We start from the raw sequence: 22,955 nt of genomic DNA on the forward strand, positions 1-22,955 counted from the left end.
TTTAATCATATTATATTGCATATTTTTGGTAAAAATGTTTGCCTAAAATCTAGGTGTAAAGTATGCCCCTATAGCATCAAGGGTTAGAATTGGGGGTTAAATCACTAAAAATGATTCCCGGGCGCGGCACTGCTGCTGCCCACTGCTCCCCTCACCTCCCAGGGGGTGAACAAGGGGATGGGTCAAATGCAGAGGACAAATTTCACCACACCTAGTGTGTGTGTGACAATCATTGGTACTTTAACTTTAACTTTAACTACATCCGGCTCACTCATCTCTAGGTATGTTTTACATTTTAACGTATACTAGTACCAAATCGGTACTTTACAAACGGTGCTGGTACCTAAACCGGTACTAACAAGAAATTAAAACTTTGCATATAGTCAAAGTAGATTTTTTTCATGCATCTCTTGATTATGCAGGTTGGCCTCATATATGCAGCTTCACCACATTCAGTATAGTCTCAGCAATGACTCACGCATCACTGCTGTTGCCGCACCAGCCTGCCTTTAGAAGTAAAAACTACAAAGCTGTGTCGAGAATAGCGCACCACAGTTGACTCTGCTGGACTGAGAACTACTGTCTGACTTGCCATGTTTGAGTTTGTAAATGTCACAATCACACAGTGAGAGGAAATAGGCAAAGTAGCCGACAACAAGCGGCTTTGTCAGGAAGTGGCTTAAAGCGTTTATATGTCGTCAACATGTTTGTTGCAGGCAGAGAAAGCCGAGGGCTACATTGACCTCACCAACTTCATGATAGACCGAGCCATAGAGTGCAAGAAGAAACAGTAAGCTTAAACATTTTTTCTCTCAGCCTCCTTTAATTTTCAATCCCTGGTGACACACTTATATTGAATCTAGTGATAAAGAGGCCCATTATTTGACATGTACTAATTTGATCGCATCCATGTGCTCAGTTTTACATTCCAATGTTCTTTTGTCTAGTGCGTTCAAAGCTTGCCACCCGCAAGTCATGACGTTTTATTTCGCTGCTGAGAGCCAGGAAGAAATGAACTTGTAAGTAATACCAACAACACACAATGATACTAGTATCCAAAAGATACATCAAATACAATGAAATGTTTGTAAACACCCTCTGTGGTATTTGTGTGTTTTTGTGTTTTGTAGATGGTTGAATAAGCTAGGGCTTGCCTCCATTCATTATGAGTCGACAGCACCAAACACAGCAGCTGGTAAGCTACATAAATTATTTTTCCCGTTGATTTAAGGTTATTTTTCACTCATTCTAACATATAACTTTCTTGCTAATTCAATAGATAAATATTTCCAAAACAATCCTATAAATACAGACTTAGTAAATCAATTTAGTGAGGTGACTTTAAGACAGACTAAAAGTGGAACCAACAAAGTGCTACAGCTCAGAATCAAATTGTAAAGTTATTTAATTTAACATTCTTCAATTATTATTATGTAAGACAGTTAAACACTTAAAAAAAAATGAAATGACGTGGAGGCTTAAATTTGTTTGTCTATTCTAGTTAATATTTTTTTAACTGACAATGTAAAAATTGTACAAATACAAATAGGAAAATGATTTTTAAAAATTGTATTTAAAAACATTTAGGCCTATTTTGACAATTGTGAAAGGGGGAAAAAAAAGTTAGCCATTGTTGTCTTTGATTAGTGATGATAGGTACAGCAGCTAATTAGTTGAACGGTCGGTCACGAGTTATCTGCTGGTACTACCAGCTTAGGCTGCACAATCAATTGAATTTCAATCACGATCACAATTTTGGCCTTTTATGATTAAATGAGCGTGAACATCGGCAACGTTAACAAGCAGGCTTCGCAGCATATCAAATCAAGCACTTTCACTACAGTCAGCCAACCACTAGGGGGCGAATGAAAGACATTGGATTTATGTGAGAGTGAGTGAGTAAGGAACAAAAGGGTCAGTATATTGGATAGTAGCCAGTAGAGCCTAAAAATATTAAGAAAAATAAATGCATTATCACATCAGTACCCTCCCCTCCCGGAAGGTTATATTCACAGGGTGCCAACAGGAACGCATTTTAAACATGGAACACGCCTGCACGCCTCACCGTTTTCAAAGCAACCACCTGCTTGTTCCCCGAAACTCAGAAATGCTCCAGCGCAGAGGAACCAAAGCTTACACAAAGATGCGTTGCACAAGGTGCACATCCAAACAAATCAGCGAGTTGCGGCCACACATTAAGTGCTAACACCTCTGCCCTTCTTTCCTCAACCGTCATCGCTTGCCCGCAGCATGACGCTAACAGTCCAAATAGAGTGGTGGTTGGATACAGAGTTGACCACCATGCGCGCAAAGCCCCGACAAAAGGACAAGATGGAAAGTGCAGTAAAAATATATTTTACATTGATACAAATAACCGTGATTATTATCTTGGCCATAATCGTGCAGCCCTATTACCAGCTAAACCGCAGAAACCGAAGAAAAAGTTAAATTTCCTTCAATGCTGGCTCTAGTAAGGTAAGAGCATGGACATCAAGCAGTAATTGCTTGTATGTCATGTTTGGAGGTCATGCATGATTCTAGTTTAAGCTCTGTACGACTTAATGAACATATTTTCCCTGCAATGACAAGAATGTTCACTTTCAGAGTGTTACAGTGAAGCCAGTGACCAAGAAGAAGCTGAAAACACAGAAATACCTCCACCACCATACACCATGGATGTGTCTGGTCCCCCTGGTAGGACACATCAGGTCAGTGCCACACTTGGAGCAAATATGCTAACTTAAAATAAGGCGTGTCAAATAATGGCGTTGATTAATTACAGTCATATGGAGAGCATTATGTTTTTTGAATGACGTTAATCGAATGTTTAATCTCTAACGTTACTGCCTCTGTATGCCTGCGGGTTACCTCGCCGTCTTCTTGTGCTTGACTGGGAGCAGCAACAGTACCGCCAAGCGGCATGAAGATAGTATGTAGCCACAGCGAAAAAGAGGTCTCACTCTGTCCCGAAACTGATGTTTTAATACATTTATTTGTTTATTTGTTAAATCTGTTCCTTTAAGATGAAAGATTAAAGATTTGGTGAAATGTGTCCTCTTAAAGCACCTTTGGTAACAGATATGCTAGTGCTGTGATTGATGGCTCTGTTTTATTTATTTTCCATAATCTGAAGCAACCAGTTCAACATTCAATAATTATTGCTCAGAAAATGGTTCTTACCTAGCACTTTATATGAACCTGATGTTTTATTGTTTTAAATAAAACATATGTTAGAGCCTGTTAAAAACAATAAATTATATCTATCTTTATAATAATGTAATACTTTTGAACAAAAATAGTTCAAGTTGAGGGCTTTTCTCAGCATTCTTTACTTAAATAGATTACAGATCAAAATTCATTATTGGCTCATTTTTAATCGCTAGACTGCACTACTTAGAATAACTTTTAACCTTGATTATCTTGGTTCTCTAGGGCGCTCTTCCCCAACCATACTCCTCCACGGTCCCCAGTGAAGCAAATGGCTCGCACTCCTCACCCGTCAGTACGATGACGTCGGAGAGCTCCTCTGCCTCGTCGCTCTCCAAACAGCGTCAGTCATGGTTAGACCTGGTCGCTCAAGCGTCTCCACCTCCTGCCACTAGCGAAGTGGCAGTGGTGTGCTCAGTCCAGGTGCACTCGCATCAACCTCCATCATTAGAGGCAGAAGGCTTGGAGAGTTCAGCTCCTCCAGAGTCTGCTGACATGGGGTTTAACGAGGAAGGACCGGCAGGTGCCGAAGACATGGGTGAGTCTTTGGGTTTCAAATGTGTTAGTCAGTCCTCTGTGTATTATTGCTGATGTATTATCATCATGCTGCTGCAGGGGATCAAAGTACCAGCTCTGATGAGATGGAGAAGCTTTACATCCATCTGAAGGAAGCATGCCTCTCACCTATAGGAGACCGCAAACCATCCACTAAACGGGAATTCAGGGCCTCCTTTATAAAGCGCTGCAAAAACCACACTGTCAATGATAAACTGCATCTGATCAGGACGCTGAACAGCACGTTGAAGGTACATCTTGTCGTCCTATTATGCTTTCTTTTTTTTTTATATATTTATATTTTGTAGTACTCAACAGGTTATATTCCCTTTTTTTCTGTTCCATCCCAGTCCAAACAGGCAGATCTGCAGGCACTAGATCAGGTGCTGTCCAACCCTGAGCTTACCTCAGTCAGGTTCAGAGAATGGAAGGAAGCCAACGCGCCTTTGGTGTACGAAATTTGTGTGCAAAGTGACCAGCAGGCAGCGTCAGATGCCCCACAAGATGCAGAGGCCGCCATTGCTGTTCCTGTGGCAGAGACCAGTTTATAAATACTGCTCAGGACTTTGAACTTATCACATGTGAGACTACTGTAGACTTTAAGCTCTTTTTAACCAGCAAATGGATCCTACATGGAAAGACTTTGTTTTTCTTAAGTGGAATATGTGCAGTCATTGTTATTGGGCAGATCACATTAAAATGTGAAATGCATTCTATTACATTTGCTTTGTAAGATTACCAAACATTTCAAGCAATTGCTTTTATTTTGGGGCATTTTTCATGACCAGGTTCATTTGATTTTCTACATCAAAACACTTTTGTTTGTCATCTCTACTTAGATGGCATCAGTAGCAACCATGTTTTTAAATGCTCTCACTCATATGGGTGCCATGCACCTTTTTATGCCTGTTACAGGAAAACCACAGATTAAATATGTATAATAATTCTTAACCATTTTAAGTGTTAGGTTAATAAAACTGTTTGGATGATGTAAGACTATTTTCTTCAATGTAATCTAATTATAGTACCGGTACTGTCCAATACAGTATACTGTACTTTGAATGTAAACACCTGTAAATTCAACCTGGCAAATATTTAAATTGTAATCCAACACAACCCACCAACATCCAAAAAACAGTTTTCAAGATTTTAATCACGTGTAAAATATTTCTTGATGCAAGACAGGATGCTGTATTTTTTTCCTCATAAACATTGATTATACTGCATATTTGTGATATTTCCATTTGTATTATAATAGCTGATGTTTAGTGATTGTATTTGCATGTTAATAAACCATGACACAATTAAATTATTTTCTACATCAAGAACGATTCAGATTGCAGTATAAAAAAAAACCTGGAAACGTTATGACATTGTAGTTACACCAAGCCGCCGCTTGGGGGTGTGAGTATCTGCAGTTTCCTTCTGAGCCTGTGCGCCATATTGGATGTCTCCTCCATCTCACCAGACGTCGAGCATGCACGTCTCTAACCTGTTATTGAAATAAGTCATCCCAGAGCCGGAACACAGCACCATGGAGGCCGTGAAATCCTTCAACAACGAGGTCAGTTGGAAAATCCTCGCAAATAACAAAATGACGAGTAGCCGATATCTTCCATTTGTGAGCCGACGTGAAAGCTAGTTAGCCGAAGCTAACAAAGTAATGTCACACAAGGCCGCGTAACTACATTGATGCAAAAATATTGTGGTAATACGAGGACGCACTAAGAGTGTCTGAAAATGAATGTGATAGCTACGTAATATTTACTTTGTATTATAACAAGGTTTTTACACCGCCTGCTGTTAGCGTTATTAAGCTACAAGTTAGCTAACCCGCCTCAGTGGCGAGATAACACAGGGAGCTACCCAGCTAGCTGAAGCATCACTTACTTCTATACAGATTACTGCACTGGCACATTGTGACAGAAATAACATGGTGATCTCTCAGAAAATCTCAAAACAAATGAACAATAATCAGCCATTAGTCGCTCGGTCAAATCGAAGGTAGAGGTCACCCAGCACACCCCATAAATATTAACTCCTCATACGTGATGTGATGTCCCAACCAGCCAAAGTTTGACTTTTAATTTATATTTAGCAAATATAATACATACAATCATATAAAGCCATTGCAAACTAGCAAATATAATACATACAATCATATAAAGCCATTGTAAACCAACGTGTCCCTTATTAATACATACATGTTCATAAAGTTTGAAGGAATACATGTTATGACATGTTGTCATATTAGACATTATAATTTGATGACCAGTGATCCACTCTCCTATTTTGGTTTTGCAGCTGTACTCGTTGAATGAGTACAAGCCGCCCATCTCCAAGGCCAAGATGACCCAAATCACCAAGTCCGGCATCAAGGCTATAAAAGTGAGTATGCACAATTGAGGCATTAGGTGCGGTATTTGGAATAAAGTTTGCAACGGAGCAGCATCTAATTATTTTAGCTATATCCTGGATTGAGTCATCATTTGTATTAATTTGGGGCATCCTTCAATACTATTAATAACCACAATAGTTGCTAAAAAGTAAAGCAAATTAGGCAAATATAGTTGTTTTTATTTGATATGAAAACAGGTGTAAATACATTTGATTTTCAATAGTAGTGGTGGTAATCGTATTCTAATAGTTTGCCAATGATAACTCAGTGTTTCAGGGGGGGAAATCCACATACATGACAATGCCTATGTAAAATGATGAAGTTTACACACAAAAAACTAAGTAAATAAAGAGGTGAAATAACTGAATACAAAATACACTTTTCTACCTTTACCATATAAATCTATTGAAATAAAAAGTTGATTTGTTGATACATTTTCACAACCAATGTGTATGTTTGGCAGTGCTATTCAACTGGCAGCCCGGCAATGACACGATACAGGCCCCCCCGAGTTCAGTTCAAAACTTGGGAGACAAACATCTTTGCAGAAAATTCCTAAAAAACACATTAGCGTGCTCCTGTTGAAAATAGGAACTTGGACCACTTTAAAGGCCTACTGAAATGACATTTTTTTATTTAAACGGGGATAGCAGATCTATTCTATGTGTCATACTTGATCATTTCGCGATATTGCCATATTTTTGCTGAAAGGATTTAGTATAGAACAACAACGATAAAGATTGCAACTTTTTTTATCTGATAAAAAAAGGCTTGCCCCTACCGGAAGTAGCGTGACGTAGTCAATTGAACATATACGCAAAGTTCCCTATTGTTTACAATGATGGCCGCATGAAGTGAGAGAGATTCGGACCGAGAAAGCGACGATTTCCCCATTAATTTGAGCGAGGATGAAGAAAGATTTGTGGATGAGTAAAGTGCAAGTGAAGGACTAGTGGGGAGTGGAAGCGATTCAGATAGGGAAGATGCTGTGAGAGCCGGGGGTGACCTGATATTCAGCTGGAAATGACTAAAACAGTAAATAAACACAAGACATATATATACTCTATTAGCCACAACACAACCAGGCTTATATTTAATATGCCACAAATGAATCCCACATAAAAACACCTAGGTGTTTGCTCGAGCTGGTAATATGGACGGGATCCCGTATATATAACCAGCCAATACAATTCAAACACCTGCACAACACACACACTCACTCAGCCCAAAGAACCGTTCACCTAACCCAAGGTTCATAAAGCTTATATATTTAACCAAAGTTACGTACATGACACGCACGTACGGGCAAGCAATCAAATGTTTGGAAGCGCGCGGGTGGGACCTGATATTCAGCTGGGACCTGATATTCAGCTGGGAATGACTACAACAGTAAATAAACACAAGACATATATATACTCTATTAGCCACAACACAACCAGGCTTATATTTAATATGCCACAAATTAATCCCGCATAACAAACACCTAGGTGTTTGTTATGCTAGCTACTAGCTACTAGCTCTAGCTAGTTATAGCAAGCGATCAAATGTTTGGAAGCGTACTCACGGTATCGCGTCTGCGTCTGTTAACGAAGTCAAAGTCCTCCTGGTAAGAGTCTCTGTTGTCCGAGTTCTTCGATCTTGACTGCATCTTTCGGGAATGTGGACAATGAAACACCGACTGTGTTGTGTTGCTGACTTCCCTCGCAAAATACTCCGCTTCGCACCGACTTTCTACTTTGCTTGCTCAGCTTCTTTCTCCGTAATGCAAAGAACAAATTGCAACAGATTCACCAACACAGATGTCCAGAATACTGTGGAATAATGAGATGAAAACAGCTATTTCGTATTGGCTTCAATGGGGAAGCTATACCTGTGTTCTACTGGCTACGTCACGCGCATACGTCATCCTCAAAGGCGTTTTGAACCGGAAGTTCCCCGGGAAATTTAAAATTGCACTTTATGATGGATGGATGGAAGTTAACCCGGCCGTATTGGCATGTGTTGCAATGTTAAGATTTCATCATTGATATATAAACTATCAGACTGCGTGGTCGGTAGTAGTGGGTTTCAGTAGGCCTTTAAACACATTGGCAGATTTTTTGCATTGAAATTTTAACCTCGCTAGCAAACAGAACACTGGGGTCCAAACTTGTGATTTACTTAACTGAGGGGGTCCTCAAGGCACCCCTTGAGTCCTCTCCTTTATGGCAGTTACAAATGTTTTCCGTAATGTGATTTTCGTAACTAAGGTGTTGTTCTAACTAGTCAGAAGTCATTTGTTTAACTTCTTTAGTTATGCTTGCGGTGATCCTCAAGATTCCATCTTTGGTCCTCTCTTTTTCATCCTGTGGGCTATTCAACTGGTGGCCTGCGAGTTCACTTGAAAAAAACTTATGAGACAAAAATTTTTGCAGCAGATTTTTAAGGTATCTGCGGGGTCTTAAAAAGTCTTAGATCCAACAATTTTAATTTAAGGTCTTAAAATTATCTTAGAATCGTATAGAAGGTCTTAAATATACTTTTGAAAGGTCTTACAAATCTTTTAACATTACTTTATTCAAACCATGCATAAACTAAAGTCTTGCTTTCAAATGTTTAGATTTTTGTGGGCGGTAAAACATAACTACAAAACGGAAACAATGTCAACCTGTACTGCCCGGTCCGAATTTATCGAACACCGTTAGCTCGTTTGCTGTGCGCATGCAGTGGTGTGTTTTAACAGCTTAGCATAGCAGCGGAAAAAACTTTACGAAAGCCCACAGCAAATCCGAATTAATTGCATAAAATAGGTAACTTCCGGTTCAACAATTTGTGGCTCCAGAATGATCAATTTAATGCTTGCTTGAAGCCGGTGGATGGAAACATATAAAGTGTTTAGGGCCCGGGTGTGGAGCCATCAAACATTGCGATGAAAGTAAATGAAATGATAACGTTAAAGTAAAAAATCCGGGATAAGTCTGTGTCAAAAGATGCTGAAACGCCACTAACAATTGCACAACTCTACAAGAATCAACTTAACCCCCCAAAGGTTGGTAAAGTGGCGCCAATTGCTGAAGGTGATCAGTATGAGATGTTTACTTGTGGAATCAGACTATTACATGCAGTAAGTGGTAGTAGTGTACTCACAGCAGTATAACTATAAAAAACATAATTTTCTTATTATTTGTAATATTTATTCTAATAATTTCAGATCAGCTTCTCATGACTAATTTTTTTTCCAAGTCTAGACGGCCACTGACATTAAAGCTATAAAGGTTGTCTGTTTAGTTTTTACATTCAGTTTATGGTTGGGTGAGGAAAGCAAGGAACATTTGCGAATGTCATCTTGTCATACTTAAATAAAAAATGGTCCTTGTTTATTAGCAATATGTTTTCAAAAAAACAGAAAAAATTTATTCATACATCCATCGATCTATCCATCCATTTTCCGCCGCTTATCCGAATCCGGGTCGCGGGGGCAGCAGTCTAAGCGGCGATGCCCAGACTTCCCTGTCCCTGACCACCTCCCCTAGTTCAACAGGGGGTATACCAAGGCGTTCCCAGGCCAGCTGTGAGACATAGTCCCTCCAACGTGTCCTAGGTCTGCCCCGAGGCCTCCTCCCAGCTGGACATGCCTGAAACACCCCACCAGGGAGGCGTCCAGGCGGCATCCGTAGTCGATGCCCGAGCCATCTCAGCTTGCTCCTCTTGACGTGAAGGAGGCGGCTCTACTCTGAGTCTCTCCCGGATGACCAAGCTCCTCACCCTATCTCTGAGGGTGATCCCAGACATCCTGCGGACGAAACTAATTTCTGTCGCTTGTATTCGCGCTTTGTCCTTTTGGTCATTTCCCTAAAGCTTGTGACCATAGGTGAGGGTAGTCAATAGGTGGGTGCAGTCAACCCTTTTCGGGCTGAGAACCATGGCCTCAGATTTGGAGGTGCTGATCCTCATCCCAGCAGCTTCACACTAGGCTGCAAACTTCCCCGGTGAACGCTGAAGGTCCCAGCCCGATGAAGCCAAAAGCAAAGATGCGATCCTCTGGCCACCAAACTGAAAACCCTCCATTTCCTGACTGCGTTGAGAAACTCTGTCCATAAAGATAATGAACAGCACTGGTGACAAAGGGCAGCCCTGGTTGAGTCCAACGTCCAAAACGTGTGAAAATATCACACCTGCGGTTTTTTAATGAAATATTTAAAAAAAAAAAGGTATCCAAGCAACATTTGTAGAACGTGCGCCTCAGCCACAGGTACTTGCTGTTACTCTTGTCTAAAAGCCGCACTGAATTGCACGACAGGGAGACGATCAGGGGCGCCGAAACAAGCTCGCTAGTTAGTCATATTTAGCATCATCTAACTAGCTCAGTTGTTTTTGCCTGCGTTAGCTCCGCGAGCCACAACATTGTCGGCTTTCTTCTTTGCTGCTAATCATATTTGGATGATTACAATCCGAACACTGTTAGTTCTGAACCAGTTGTAGTTCTAGATAGGGCTGCAACTAACAATTAATTTGATAATCGATTAATCTGTCAATTATTACTTTGATTAATCGATTAATAATCGGATAAAAGAGACAAACTACATTTCTGTCCTTTCCAGTATTTTATTGGGGAAAATACAGCATACTGGCACCATACTTATTTTGTTTATTGTTTCTCAGCTGTTTGTAAATGTTGCACTTTATAAATAAAGGTTTATTAAAAAAAAATAGCCTCTGCGCATAGCATAGATCCAACGAATCGATGACTAAATTAATCGGCAACTATTTTTTTAATTGATTTCATGGATAAGTTGTTGCAGCCCTAATTCTACAGCATTTTTCAGTAGCCAGCGAGAAGGTATATGTTTAATGTGACTGATGTAAACAGAGGTCACAACACTAGAGGTATATTACCCCAGGGGGTGTGGCTATAGGATAGAGTTGCCAAATGCGAAGAGTTTTCGGAGTTCTTTGCATGCATGTTATATAATTTTACGTTACAAATTTAAATGATAGTAATGTTAGTAAATTACCTACTAAAAAACTTGAAATTCTGTGGTACATTACATGGGACATTTAAGTGTAAAAAAAGACACCCAAAAAAGGATGTTAAATGAGAATAAATCTAAAGGTAGAATGGTGTTCAAAAGCACCCAATCGCAGGAAATGTAGTCTTGATTTTCAAAATGTTCTTTTGTGGCTTGCGTGGCAGTACTTGGTGCCAATATAAATTTTCCTTTATTTTTTGTCAGTTTTCCTCTTTTTTTCCTCAAAGGGTGCTCATATGCCTGTGTCTAATGGTGATAAGTTTTGTGGTTAATGTCAAGAAAAATCTTAATTGTTTTTATGTCATGTCTCGTACAAATGGGCACTTACGTTTTCACCTCTGTATTATCCTGTTCGGCATAGATACAGACTACGCTGTCCCTTTTAAATTGAACACCATTACTGTAGATCCTCTTGTAAGGTCAGACAATAGTGAGCTCATAAAAATAAAAGCTGGAAGCAACTCTGTTGGCTCTCTTTTTTAGCCGATGATGAGAATGTCACATGATGGGGAAAGTTAATACGCTCTTCATCATGATTTGTCTTCTTGTAGAACCTGAGTGATTCCAGTACATACAGTACATTTCAATTCCCAGCTGCACCTCGTTCAAACAGTAATTTTTTCTTGCAGTGACGGTCCGAAGTAAATTATAACTCCTCCCACATTGCGCTCCATTTATTGTTAAAAGTAACAAATCTATCAACATTAACACCAGTGACACGCAAGTGACAGACCAACAGACGGCCTTTTTATGTAGCGTTGTGAAGTTGTATTAAACCAACATGAATTTACAGCACTTAACACTCGCTGTGGACGAGAGCGATCAAACTTTTAGGTGTGAAGGATGAAGTTGGCACAGTTGGTAATGCCATGAAAGAGGACTGATTATTAGCGATTGTGCTCTAGTATGTAAAACCAACTCCTCTTACCTGTTGGTACCTGTTTTTGTGTATTTCGGCTCCCTATAAGTTGCAAAAATGTGAAATCAGACCATGCATGGCGGAGATTTTTGTAAAAAGATCTGGCTTGCTTCCAAACTTGCTCAAAATGGGCCGTTTGGAATTTGAGACTATAGTGAAATATTTTGCCTTGGTTATGTCAGCAGATACCTCCATATGTGGTAGTTTTAGGCAAGGCAAGGCAAGGCAACTTTATTTGTATAGCGCTTTTCATACACAAGGCAGACTCAAAGTGCTTCACAGACAACAAAGTGAAATGAAAGAAAATAAAAGCAAAATTAAAATGCAGACAATAAAAATAAAAACAGTGCAGACGTTAAAAGTTAAAAGATTAAAAGATTTAGCTGAAAGCTAAGGTGAACATAAAAGTCTTCAGTCTAGTTTTAAAAGTAGTGAGAGTTGGGGAGAGTCTGACATCTTCAGGAAGTTTATTCCAGCTATTTGTTGCATAGTGACTGAATGATGCTCTCCCTTGATTTGAGTTTACTCTTGGAACCGCTAACAGATTGGTCTCAGAAGATCTTAGTGATCTAGAGGGCTTATATAGTGGGAGCATATCAGTGATATACTTGGGCCCTAGACCATGTAGTGATTTATATGTGAGCAGGAGGATTTTGAAATCAATTCTCTGATGTACAGGGAGCCAATGTAAGGATTTAAGAATTGATGTAATGTGCTCACATTTTTTGGTCTTTGTTAGAACTCTAGCAGCAGCGTTCTGAACAAGCTGTAGCTGCCTGACAGTTTTTTTTGGGAAGACCTGCAAGTAGACCATTACAATAGTCGAGCCTACTGGTAATAAAGGCATGTACAAGTTTTTCAAAGTCTTGAGCTGACATGAGCCCTCTAAGTCTTTTTACATTTTTGAGGTGATAGTAGGCCGATTTTGTTACTGATTTGATGTGACTGTCGAAATGTAAATCAGAATCTAAAATAACCCCAAGATTTCTGGCTTTATTTGAGGTTTTCAGGGATAGTGATTGAAGGTGTTGGATGACTTTAAACCTTTCTTTTTTAGCACCAAAAACAATTATCTCAGTTTTATCTTCATTTAGTTTTAGGAAATTTTGGCACATCCAGTATTTGACTTGCTCAATGCACTGGCACAGAAGATCTATGGGGCGATAGTCATTTGGTGATAGCGCTACGTAGATTTGGGTGTCATCGGCATAGCAATGATGGTCAATGTTATTATTTTGCATGATTTGTCCTAGTGGGAGCATATAGATGTTAAATAAAGTCGGCCCCAAGATTGAACCTTGGGGGACTCCACACGTTACGTTGGTTGGTTCTGATACAAAGTCACCAATGGAAACAAAATAGTTCCTATCTTGTAGATATGACTTGAACCAGCTTAAAACTGTGCCTGAGATCCCCACCCAGTTTTCCAACCTGTCCAAAAGTATTGAGTGGTCGACAGTGTCAAATGCAGCACTGAGGTCCAAAAGCATTAATACTGAAGTTTTGCCAGAGTCTGTGTTTAGACGGATGTCATTTATAACTTTAAGAAGGGCCGTCTCTGTGCTATGAAGAGGTCGAAATCCTGACTGGAAGTTGTTGTGGCAGCCAGTAGAAGCCAAGAAGTGATTTAGTTGTTGGAGGACAACTTTCTCAATTATTTTACTTATGAATGGTAGATTTGAAATTGGTCTGTAGTTGTTGATAACAGAGGCATTTAGGCTCTGCTTTTTTAGAAGAGGTTTAATGACTGCAGTTTTGAAAGGCTTCGGGAAATTGCCCGATTTAATAGAATTATTAACTATTTGCAAGACGTCTGTTGATAGGCAGTCAAAAACATTCTTAAAGAAGTTGGTAGGTAAAACATCAAGGCAGCAGGTGGATGACTTTAGAGCTGTCACCGTTTCCACTAGAGTTTTAGAGTCTATGGCATTAAAGCTTGCCATCATTGCTGTGTTACTTTTGCCTAAATGGGGTGGTGATCCAACTTTTTATCAGTATAAAAGAATGCAAACTCATTGCATTTCTGCGTGGAATGGAGTTCGGCTGGTATTTGTGTTGGGGGTTTAGTCAGTCTGTCAACGATTGTGAATAGGGCTTTGGCCTTATTTGTGTTGCTGTTTATGATATTGGAGAAGAATGTTTCTCTAGCACTTTTTAAGACTAAATTGTAGGCCTGGAGGCTCTCTTTATAGATGTCATGGTGAATATGAAGTTTTGTATTCCGCCAGATTCGTTCAGCCTTCCTGCACTCTCTTCTCTGGGCTGTTACAGCAGCAGATTTTCTCCAGGGTTCCTTTTGCTTGCCAGAAATCGTTTTAACTGTAACAGGTGCAATGATATCTATGATATTCACAATTTTGGAATTAAAGTTGCTTACAAGATCATCAGCATGACATGGGTTTAGAGGTGGTAGTGAGGAGATGGCATTTTTAAAGAGGACATTAGCATGTTCATTTATGTACCGCTTTTTGACATTCTTTGATTCTGTTTGTGTGTCCGGAGTTACAGAAATATTAAAGAAAACACAGAAATGATCAGACAATGAAGGATCAATCACAAGAACATCAGAAACATTGAGACCTTTTGTGATAATCAGGTCCAGAGTGTGTCCCTTACAATGAGTAGCCTCTATCACATGTTGAGACAGTTCAAATGTGTCTAAAATAGTAAAAAGTTATTTTGCGCCCTTGTCATTTAAATCGTCAATATTAAAATTAAAATCACCAGTTATAACCAGGCAGTCAAAGTCAGTGGAGATGCTAGACAATAGTTCAGTAAAATCATCAAAAAAATTTGCAGAATATTTAGGTGGCCTGTAGATAATTAACAAGAGAATTTTGGGAGAGCATTTCAACACAGCACACAGGTATTCAAATGATGTAAAATCACCGAGTGACATCTGTTTCCCCTGAAACATGTTTTTAAATATAGCAGCAACCCCTCCACCTCTTTTCCCCGATCTACATATATCAATGAAGTTATAGTTGGGGGGTGCTGTCTCGATCAGAATGCTTGCACTGTTATTTTGTTCCAGCCATGTTTCAGTTAAAAACATAAAGTCAAGTTTAGAAGTGCTAATAAAATCATTGACTAAAAATGATTTGCTATTCAGAGACCTGACATTGAGCAGACCCATCCTGATGGTGTTATTGACAGGCTTCGATGTTGGCTTTGATTTGGAGAGAATAGGAATGAGATTGTTTAGGTTAGCAGGGTGGCTAAGTTTCCCAATGTTTACTCTCTTGGTAGTCACAACAGGAATGTAGAAGGTGCCATGATTTGATGTAGGCAACCTTGGGCCCAGCTGATAATGTGGTCTACTGCTGAACCCTTTTCTGTATCAGAAATATTCAGGACTGCTGTCAGGGCGAGGCGGGGTTTGCCGTAAGGGGGAGGGGGAGTGAGCAGCGTCAGAGCTGGGACGAACTACTGAAGGTGGACGTTGAGGGTGTGTAAGGGGTTGGCGTGAGAAAGGTGAAGTATGGCTGTAGAGCTTTGCGCAAGTCTGTCATTTTTATCCATCTGTAGTCCTAAGTTGTAGTCAGTAAGTTCCTTATTTTTCTCTATCCTCTTGTTGTGAGGCAAACTTGCTCTTACATGCACATGCATGCTAATATCGTCCACTGTTGCAATTTCTAATAAAAAAGTATCGTATAGTTCTACTGGGGATGTCGCAGTATGAACATTTCTTATCACAGTTATTGTGACGAAAAGGATCACGGTTATCATTATTATCACGTATTTTTAAATGTGCTCAAAATTTTCAAAAACTACATACCGTATTTTTCGGAGTATAAGTCGCTTCGGAGTATAAGTCGCACCGGCCGAAAATGCATAATAAAGAAGGGGGAAAAACATATAAGTCGCACTGGAGTATAAGTCGCATTTTTTGGGGAAATTTATTTGATAAAACCCAACACCAAAGAATAGACATTTGAAAGGCAATTTAAAATAAATAAAGAATAGTGAACAACAGGCTGAATAAGTGTACGTTATATGACGCATCAATAACCAACTGAGAACGTGCCTGGTATGTTAACGTAACATATTATGGTAAGAATCATTCAAATAACTATAACATATAGAACATGCTATACGTTTACCAAACAATCTGTCACTCCTAATCGCTAAATCCGATGAAATCTTATATGTCTAGTCTCTTACGTGAATGAGCTAAATAATATTATTTGATATTTTACGGTAATGTGTTAATAATTTCACACATAAGTCGCTCCTGAGTATAAATCGCACCCAAACTATGAAAAAAAACTGCAACTTATAGTCCGAAAAATACGGTATACTGAAATCTTACAACCAGGTATTATTTAAAAAAACACAACACATTCAAAATGTATGTATGTACATATGCATATAGATAAAATAGTGTTCATGTATGAGATCTGGTCTTACATATAGGGCTGTATTATTATTGCCAAAATAATACTTAAGATTATTTTATATAAATATTAAAATAGTGATTATTAATCACATTTATTCATTATGTTAGGTAAAACAGTGTTGGGGTGTGAACACGACACTATCATGTAATATGTAATGTCTAATAATTAAGGCTATAAATAAATATTTTCCATATATTTAAAGACACATATCTGTGTTTTTTTTCATTAATAGTATCAACGTGTCAACTTTTTCTCATTACATGATGCCTTTATATCTATTTTAAAATTTTTATAGAGAGAGGTATTCTTTTAGTTGTGTACATTTACATGTACTAATGTATGTACATGTACATGCTGTATTGGGATAGCTCCATTAAGAGTTTGAGCAAAAATTTGTCATATAGGAATTAACTATACACAACAAAACATTAACACAAAGCTATGTCACAGCAATGTTGTTTTTGACAACCATCTTACATTTAGTCTTAGTCTTTTGGGCTAAAATGCTTATTAGTTTTAGTCACATTTTAGTCACTTTTATATGTGATAGTTTTAGTCCAGTTTTAGTCGACGAAAACTCAAAAGGGTTTTAGTCGATGAAAAGTCAAAAAGGTTTTAGTCTAGTTTTAGTCCAAGAAAAAAGAATAAAAAGTATTATATAAGTATAGTCTTTTAACAAATTAATTTAGGTCAATAAGTATTGGAGATTGCTGTTGGGCAGTGTCACACATAAGTTGTGAAAATAGCAGCAGATCTATAAGTTCAAACCATTGTAAGCTTGCAGATCTGCTATTTTCACAAATAATAACAATAAAGGAATGGTTTTAGACATACAAGGTTTCCACCCAACAGCAAATTTCTGATCAAAGGATTGTATATTACACACAGATAAAGTGGTAACAGTGGAATCAAAGTTCATTACTCCAAAAAAGCCAAAAAACAAAAACATTCTACTTCAGCAATTGTGGCTTTATTTCTCAGAATTTGTTCAAGTACAATGAACATAAACATGCCCAAAATATGAGTGATGGATGAGGAACACATATGCTCAACTTGGCCCTGTCTGCCAGTGCAATTACAACAGATATCATACAACCCCACTCTCTTTAATTTGTGCAAACCATGTAATAAAATAATCAATTAATTCCTGATTCCTTAATGGGGCTGCACAACGTCACTTGTGGCTTTTAGGCTAAAGCTAGCAGACTCTACGTATAACAGTAACTCGATCTGTTTAACATATCAAGTTACGTGCTGACAGAACGTACTCACAAAGAGATAACCACACCGTCACTGAATGTAAACATGGCTATACATGCTGCTAAAGTAACACACACCTAATGAATTGACGTTAGCGTAACAAAAGCTAACTTTAGCCTGAAGTTAGCAGCCCATTTGCGCCAGGAGTATGTGGAAAACGTACTAATGTATTAGCTTACTATGACATTTATCGATTATGTTAACAGCATTTGTAACTTACCTTCGAAAAAATATCCTTGTGGCGAGCCTTAAGCTGCTGCTTAAGGTTGGCTGTATTTTTTCCGCATATTTTGTGGCCACATTTGTCACCGTCTTCCTTCACAATACACTCTGTTTTATTATCTGCTGGGTTATATTTAAAATACACCCATATGTCGTCTCTACGTTTACGACCACCGAGCCCCTGTGTTGAAACTGCCGCCGCCATCACGGTCCATTGCCTGATGAGTAACAACAGTCTGACGTGTTGAGCACGCTGTGCGCTGCACGCCAGTTGGTGGGCGTGGTTTTAATTGACGCACACAATAAACAGAAATGTCATGCATTTTAAACGTCTGACAGATTACCCACTAACATTTTCGTCCGTTCTCGTCTCGTCAACGAAAACTCACACACGTCTCGTCATGTTTTCGTCATCAGAGAGACATGTTTATCTCGTGACCGTCTCGTTATTGTCATGAAAAAAAGTGGCGTCAACGAAATGATTTCGTCATCGTTGACGAAAACAACACTGTGTCACAGGAATGTTTTTTATAGTAATAACTTAGTGAAATAAAAAAAAAACACATGTAATGTAAAAAAACATGTTTATTTTTTGATATCAATATAAAATACAAAATAGTTTGGCTAATGAAGATAAAGTCTAATAAACAAGCTTCCTTCTCCACCAACACCATGTTGTATAGTGCTAGGGTTGTCAACCGTACCTTGAAAAACAGAATGTATGTTTTGATTAGTATTGATGTTATTGGAACATTGGCAAACTTTGCAGTATAATAAAGGACAAGTGACTATATCAGTAAACAAACCAAATACTTTTTTAAACAAGTTGTGGCAACGTTCCCGGCACATGGCCTGCTGCATGGTAACTCTGTCCCAGCAGCTGGTGGAAGGACTCAATGTTGCACTTTCAAGATGAAACTGCAACATCTAATATTTTTCTCCTCCAAGGTATAATTTTAGTGTGGGACAAGTGCGTCTGTCTCTAATATTTTCCACACCTGTCGTCATTTAATAAACGCAGTGTGCTCTTAAATGCACGCAGAGACTCCACGGAAGTAGAAGCGAGTGAAATTAAGTGAAACGAAGCAATCGGCTCCGTTTATTTGAAGGGACCATCTCCAGAGCAAAGTTCTCGAGCAAAGTCCACGTAGTGTTCGCCATTTTTCCTAGGAGCCTAACGACGCTAGTGCGCATTTTTTTTCAGGAAGTAAGCAGTGTTGCCTAAATGCATTATTAAATTACATTTTTGGGTAATTACAAATTCAAACGATATTACTAACCGTCAGGAATTTTATAGCGGTTTATCATTATACCGTTTACCGTTACATTTCTACATTCTACCTTATATATGTCAGTAGACTCCATATGAAAGCGTTAAAATGTACAACATGGCTGATGAGGTGGAGACACAGTCGAAGGGAGCTTGGCCTCTAGGAGGACTTTGGCACCTAAGTAAGACTGCCCACAAAACAGCGCATTCTGAAAAGACAAAAGGCTTTCCCCCAAATTGCCAAGATTACTGTCGTGATGGGGGCATGATCAATGTGACATCATTGTGTGATTTGCATAATCTGCTGTGGTGCATAATTTTCTTTAAAAATGGTAACAATGTATATGTACATTTTTTTTAAACCTGTTAGTAATTATTAATAACATATATATTTTTATATTATATCATTTTGCTTTATTTTTCACTTGTTACTGTTTACGTTGTAATTTGTTCAGTTTTTCATGTGTCTAGAAACTTTGAGTGAATTTTTCGTTAGGAAAAACAACTCGCAACAAATTTCAATGAGTCCATACAAAGCTAAGTGCCGGAGATTGAAGAATTACACGGCTGACTTACCCGTGTAAAAATTTGTTCGAGGAGAGGGGCCTTAAACGCTGGTTTAGTGTGGCTGAAACGGGGCTTAGGCTAAATAATTATTCGTTTAAGGGGTTAAACGACGTAGTGTAGACATGGCCTTAGAGTATACATATTTGGGGTTTTGGCACCATCCACTAGACTAGATATGACCAATCTAAGTCTATGAGCACAAACTGATGAAGCCTACTCGGATGAGAGGCAAAACGTCTCAAACCAAGCAGTTTAGTTGCGATCGATTGAATGCCCTGAGATGACTATGACCTAGATGAATGAGAAGGTTGATAGGAGAGTCAGACCCCTCTGAATCCAATTGTTGAATATTTGAATCCAATTGTTGAATATTTGAACACAGCCCGAGTTATTGCCTTATTTTAGTTATTGGTACTACAATGGCTCTTGCGTTGATATTCCATATCAGATTGCAGTAACAAATGACCATTGAGTATGCCATGAATACACAGTCTCTTCTTCACCCCAAGATCCTGCAGTTTACATGCTAAGTGTTAGTGATGGGTTGATGAGGCGTCATGAAGCGTTTCGACACATTGCAAAACTGTATTGATACTGTGTCGATACTGTGTCACTAAATACTGACATCTGCCGGACATTAAAAATCCCTACAGGCAACCTATGGACCGACTCAACTGACACTGATTTTATGACCTAGTATATACAATAATATAAACCAAGTCATTGTGTTTCATTTAGGATTATTTCATATCTTCATTTAAATAAAAATATATTTTAATCTTTTTTAGATACAGTCAATAAACGTATTCAATTTTAGACGATTTCTTTCATTGATTGATTAAAACTTTTATTAGTAGATTGCACAGTGAAGTACATATTCCGTACAATTGACCACTAAATGGTAACACCCGAATAAGTTTTTCAACTTGTTATAGTCGGGGTCAACTTGTTATAGTCGGGGTCCACCTACATTGATTCATGATACAGATATATCCTATCATCATAATACAGTCATCACACAAGTTAATCATCAGAGTATATACATTGAATTATGTACAATCCGGGTTGTGGGATATAGAGGGGGGCGGGGGGGGGGGGGGGGGGAGTTAGGTTTGGTTGTTATCAACACTTCAGTCGTTTCTTCTTAGTTATTATTTCTCCGGCTGTAGAAAAGACCCGCTCACAGGGCACAGAGAAGGCGGGAGTGCGACACAGTTCGCGTATCGGTCACGTGACCAAAACAGCTCATGTTCGGTCACGTGACTTTCTAAAAGCGGTACGCGCACCGACACAGGGTATTGCTCTATGAGCTCGACGCATGCGCCGATGCATCGGTGTTGCCGGACCCATCACTACTAAGTGTCTTTCTCTCTTATGAATTGAATGGGATCAGTCGCTGCAGGCTGCCCGATGATCAATGTTGGATTATTTGTTCTCTTGACTCTTATTAATCTACCTGTTTAATTCCTGCTGCTTACTTTCTGCTGTAACGCGGTTCTATCTACACTTACTAAACTTTAGTAAGCACTTATTTATTGGCCGGGTTTACCCTTAATGTATTTGATTGTGGCGGTGCGCCACTGCAACATATTAGCCACCGCACCTTAAAAATGAGTTTTGTTTTTGCATGAAAACAAAATTAAGTAATTTAATGAATTGTAGCGTGCAGAAGTAAACACAAAGTCAGATGCTCTTTTTAGCTTTTGTTGCCAATCTTATGCTGATAACTGGCACAATTATTTTCTTGTTCGAATTGTTGTTGTTTTTTTTACATACTTTTTAAAGAAACCAATGAATACAAATGACAGAGATAATTAAAACAAGTTTTGCTTTAATTTGAACAAAAACTAGTTACTTGAAATAACAATATATACACCGCATTTTACGCTTAGCAAAATTCTAATTTGTATAATGCTTGTTTTAGACCAGATATACATTTTACTTTTTATGCAATCATTTTCAATTAAATAATTTAGGAGCTTCCTCTGGGAAGAAATACTTCTGGTTGAATAAAATGCAATACAAACATTTAGCATTTCACATTGTGTGCAAATAAATAAACTCCATAAATATACCATTAATCATTGAATAGTAATAAAAATCAATCATATCAAAGTGCAAACTTAAAACTTCAGTCTTGAATAAAATAGTTCTGTATATAAAAATGTAGCATTGTACATTGTATGCAAATAAATAAGCAAGTACAACATTGAGATTACTATATAGTTTTGGCATGTGGATAAATGCAGGCTTTTCCATGGAGTATTCTGGGCTCCTTGTTAGTGTGTACTGCTTTTAACGACAATGTACACTACTGTGCACATGTACTATATCACTGTATTAATGGTTACATGCGTTATAATTCCATGAGAGTTTTGCAGTAGCACACACGTGTACGAGTTGTCCGGTTTGGATGTGCAGAGTGACTGCTTTAGTGATCGCTCTGTGCATTGTGCTCCTTTCTCATCATGAATGGTACTTTGTGATTCCACCACAGTAAGCTGCTTCTTAGGTGGAGTTTGTTGTTGTTGCGATCTTGTTTTCCTCGTAAAGAATTGCATTTTCCCCACTCGGCTCAATGCTGTTTCTGATGCTGGAATAAGTTTGTTGTCTGCCTTTTTTAAAGAAACTTTGCAGCATGCAGTCGTTTGTCCCATGCTTGTTGCCGCACATCTAAAGCACTGACAACACTTTTATGTTTGCTATGTACAAACGCCTCGCTCACCTGATCATTAGCATTAACCTTGTTTTGGTAGGCTTGTGGATCTCAGCTAAGGAAGTAAGGGGGCAGGCGAGGGCTATGGAAGCTCATGGGGCCAAAAAGAATGCCGGCCCAAGAGGAGAAAAACATAGATTTTTTAAATATTCTGCAACAAAAAACTAAAATTTATCGATAAAATCGATATATCGCCCAGGCCTACCTTCATGATAATATTAATACTAGAAAAATGCTGATTATTTGCTGTAATGAAGGTGATTATTATTAGTTTAGGGGAGTGGCTCTACATTACATATCACTTTTCTGTTGCATCAGGGCAATAGGCTTGTGTATGTATATTAGCAGTGTTTCTCAATGTCCGTGCGTCAGGGCACTGCTTGTGGCTGCACATATTTCATCAAAGGTCTTGCCTTCCATGTTCATTAAGGA

The 22,955-nt window shown here is 38.6% G+C and overlaps 2 protein-coding genes across 7 annotated transcripts in view; both read left to right on the forward strand.

Moving 5' to 3' along the window:
- The window catches only part of LOC133646478 (interactor protein for cytohesin exchange factors 1-like), a 23,150-nt gene extending 18,077 nt beyond the window's left edge, over nucleotides 1–5,073 (forward strand). For all 4 annotated transcript variants that reach the window (XM_062041867.1, XM_062041864.1, XM_062041865.1 and 1 more), the window contains exons 5-11: nucleotides 717–790; nucleotides 948–1,019; nucleotides 1,131–1,195; nucleotides 2,605–2,708; nucleotides 3,433–3,745; nucleotides 3,823–4,013; nucleotides 4,113–5,073. In XM_062041867.1, coding sequence (XP_061897851.1) covers nucleotides 717–790; nucleotides 948–1,019; nucleotides 1,131–1,195; nucleotides 2,605–2,708; nucleotides 3,433–3,745; nucleotides 3,823–4,013; nucleotides 4,113–4,313 — 1,020 coding nt within the window. In that variant the 3' untranslated portion in view covers nucleotides 4,314–5,073. The remainder of the gene's footprint in view (nucleotides 1–716; nucleotides 791–947; nucleotides 1,020–1,130; nucleotides 1,196–2,604; nucleotides 2,709–3,432; nucleotides 3,746–3,822; nucleotides 4,014–4,112) is intronic.
- Nucleotides 5,074–5,182: 109 nt separating this feature from the next.
- LOC133646481 (SR-related and CTD-associated factor 8-like) overlaps nucleotides 5,183–22,955 on the forward strand; it is an 89,615-nt gene continuing 71,842 nt past the window's right edge. The window contains exons 1-2 of one of the 3 annotated variants that reach the window (XM_062041874.1): nucleotides 5,183–5,326; nucleotides 6,067–6,150. In XM_062041874.1, coding sequence (XP_061897858.1) covers nucleotides 5,297–5,326; nucleotides 6,067–6,150 — 114 coding nt within the window. In that variant the 5' untranslated portion in view covers nucleotides 5,183–5,296. The remainder of the gene's footprint in view (nucleotides 5,327–6,066; nucleotides 6,151–22,955) is intronic. The other 2 variants (XM_062041875.1, XM_062041876.1) reach the window with 2 other exon arrangements.

The sequence above is a fragment of the Entelurus aequoreus genome, linkage group LG03, assembly GCF_033978785.1.
Source record: "Entelurus aequoreus isolate RoL-2023_Sb linkage group LG03, RoL_Eaeq_v1.1, whole genome shotgun sequence".
Classification (NCBI taxonomy): domain Eukaryota; kingdom Metazoa; phylum Chordata; class Actinopteri; order Syngnathiformes; family Syngnathidae; genus Entelurus; species Entelurus aequoreus.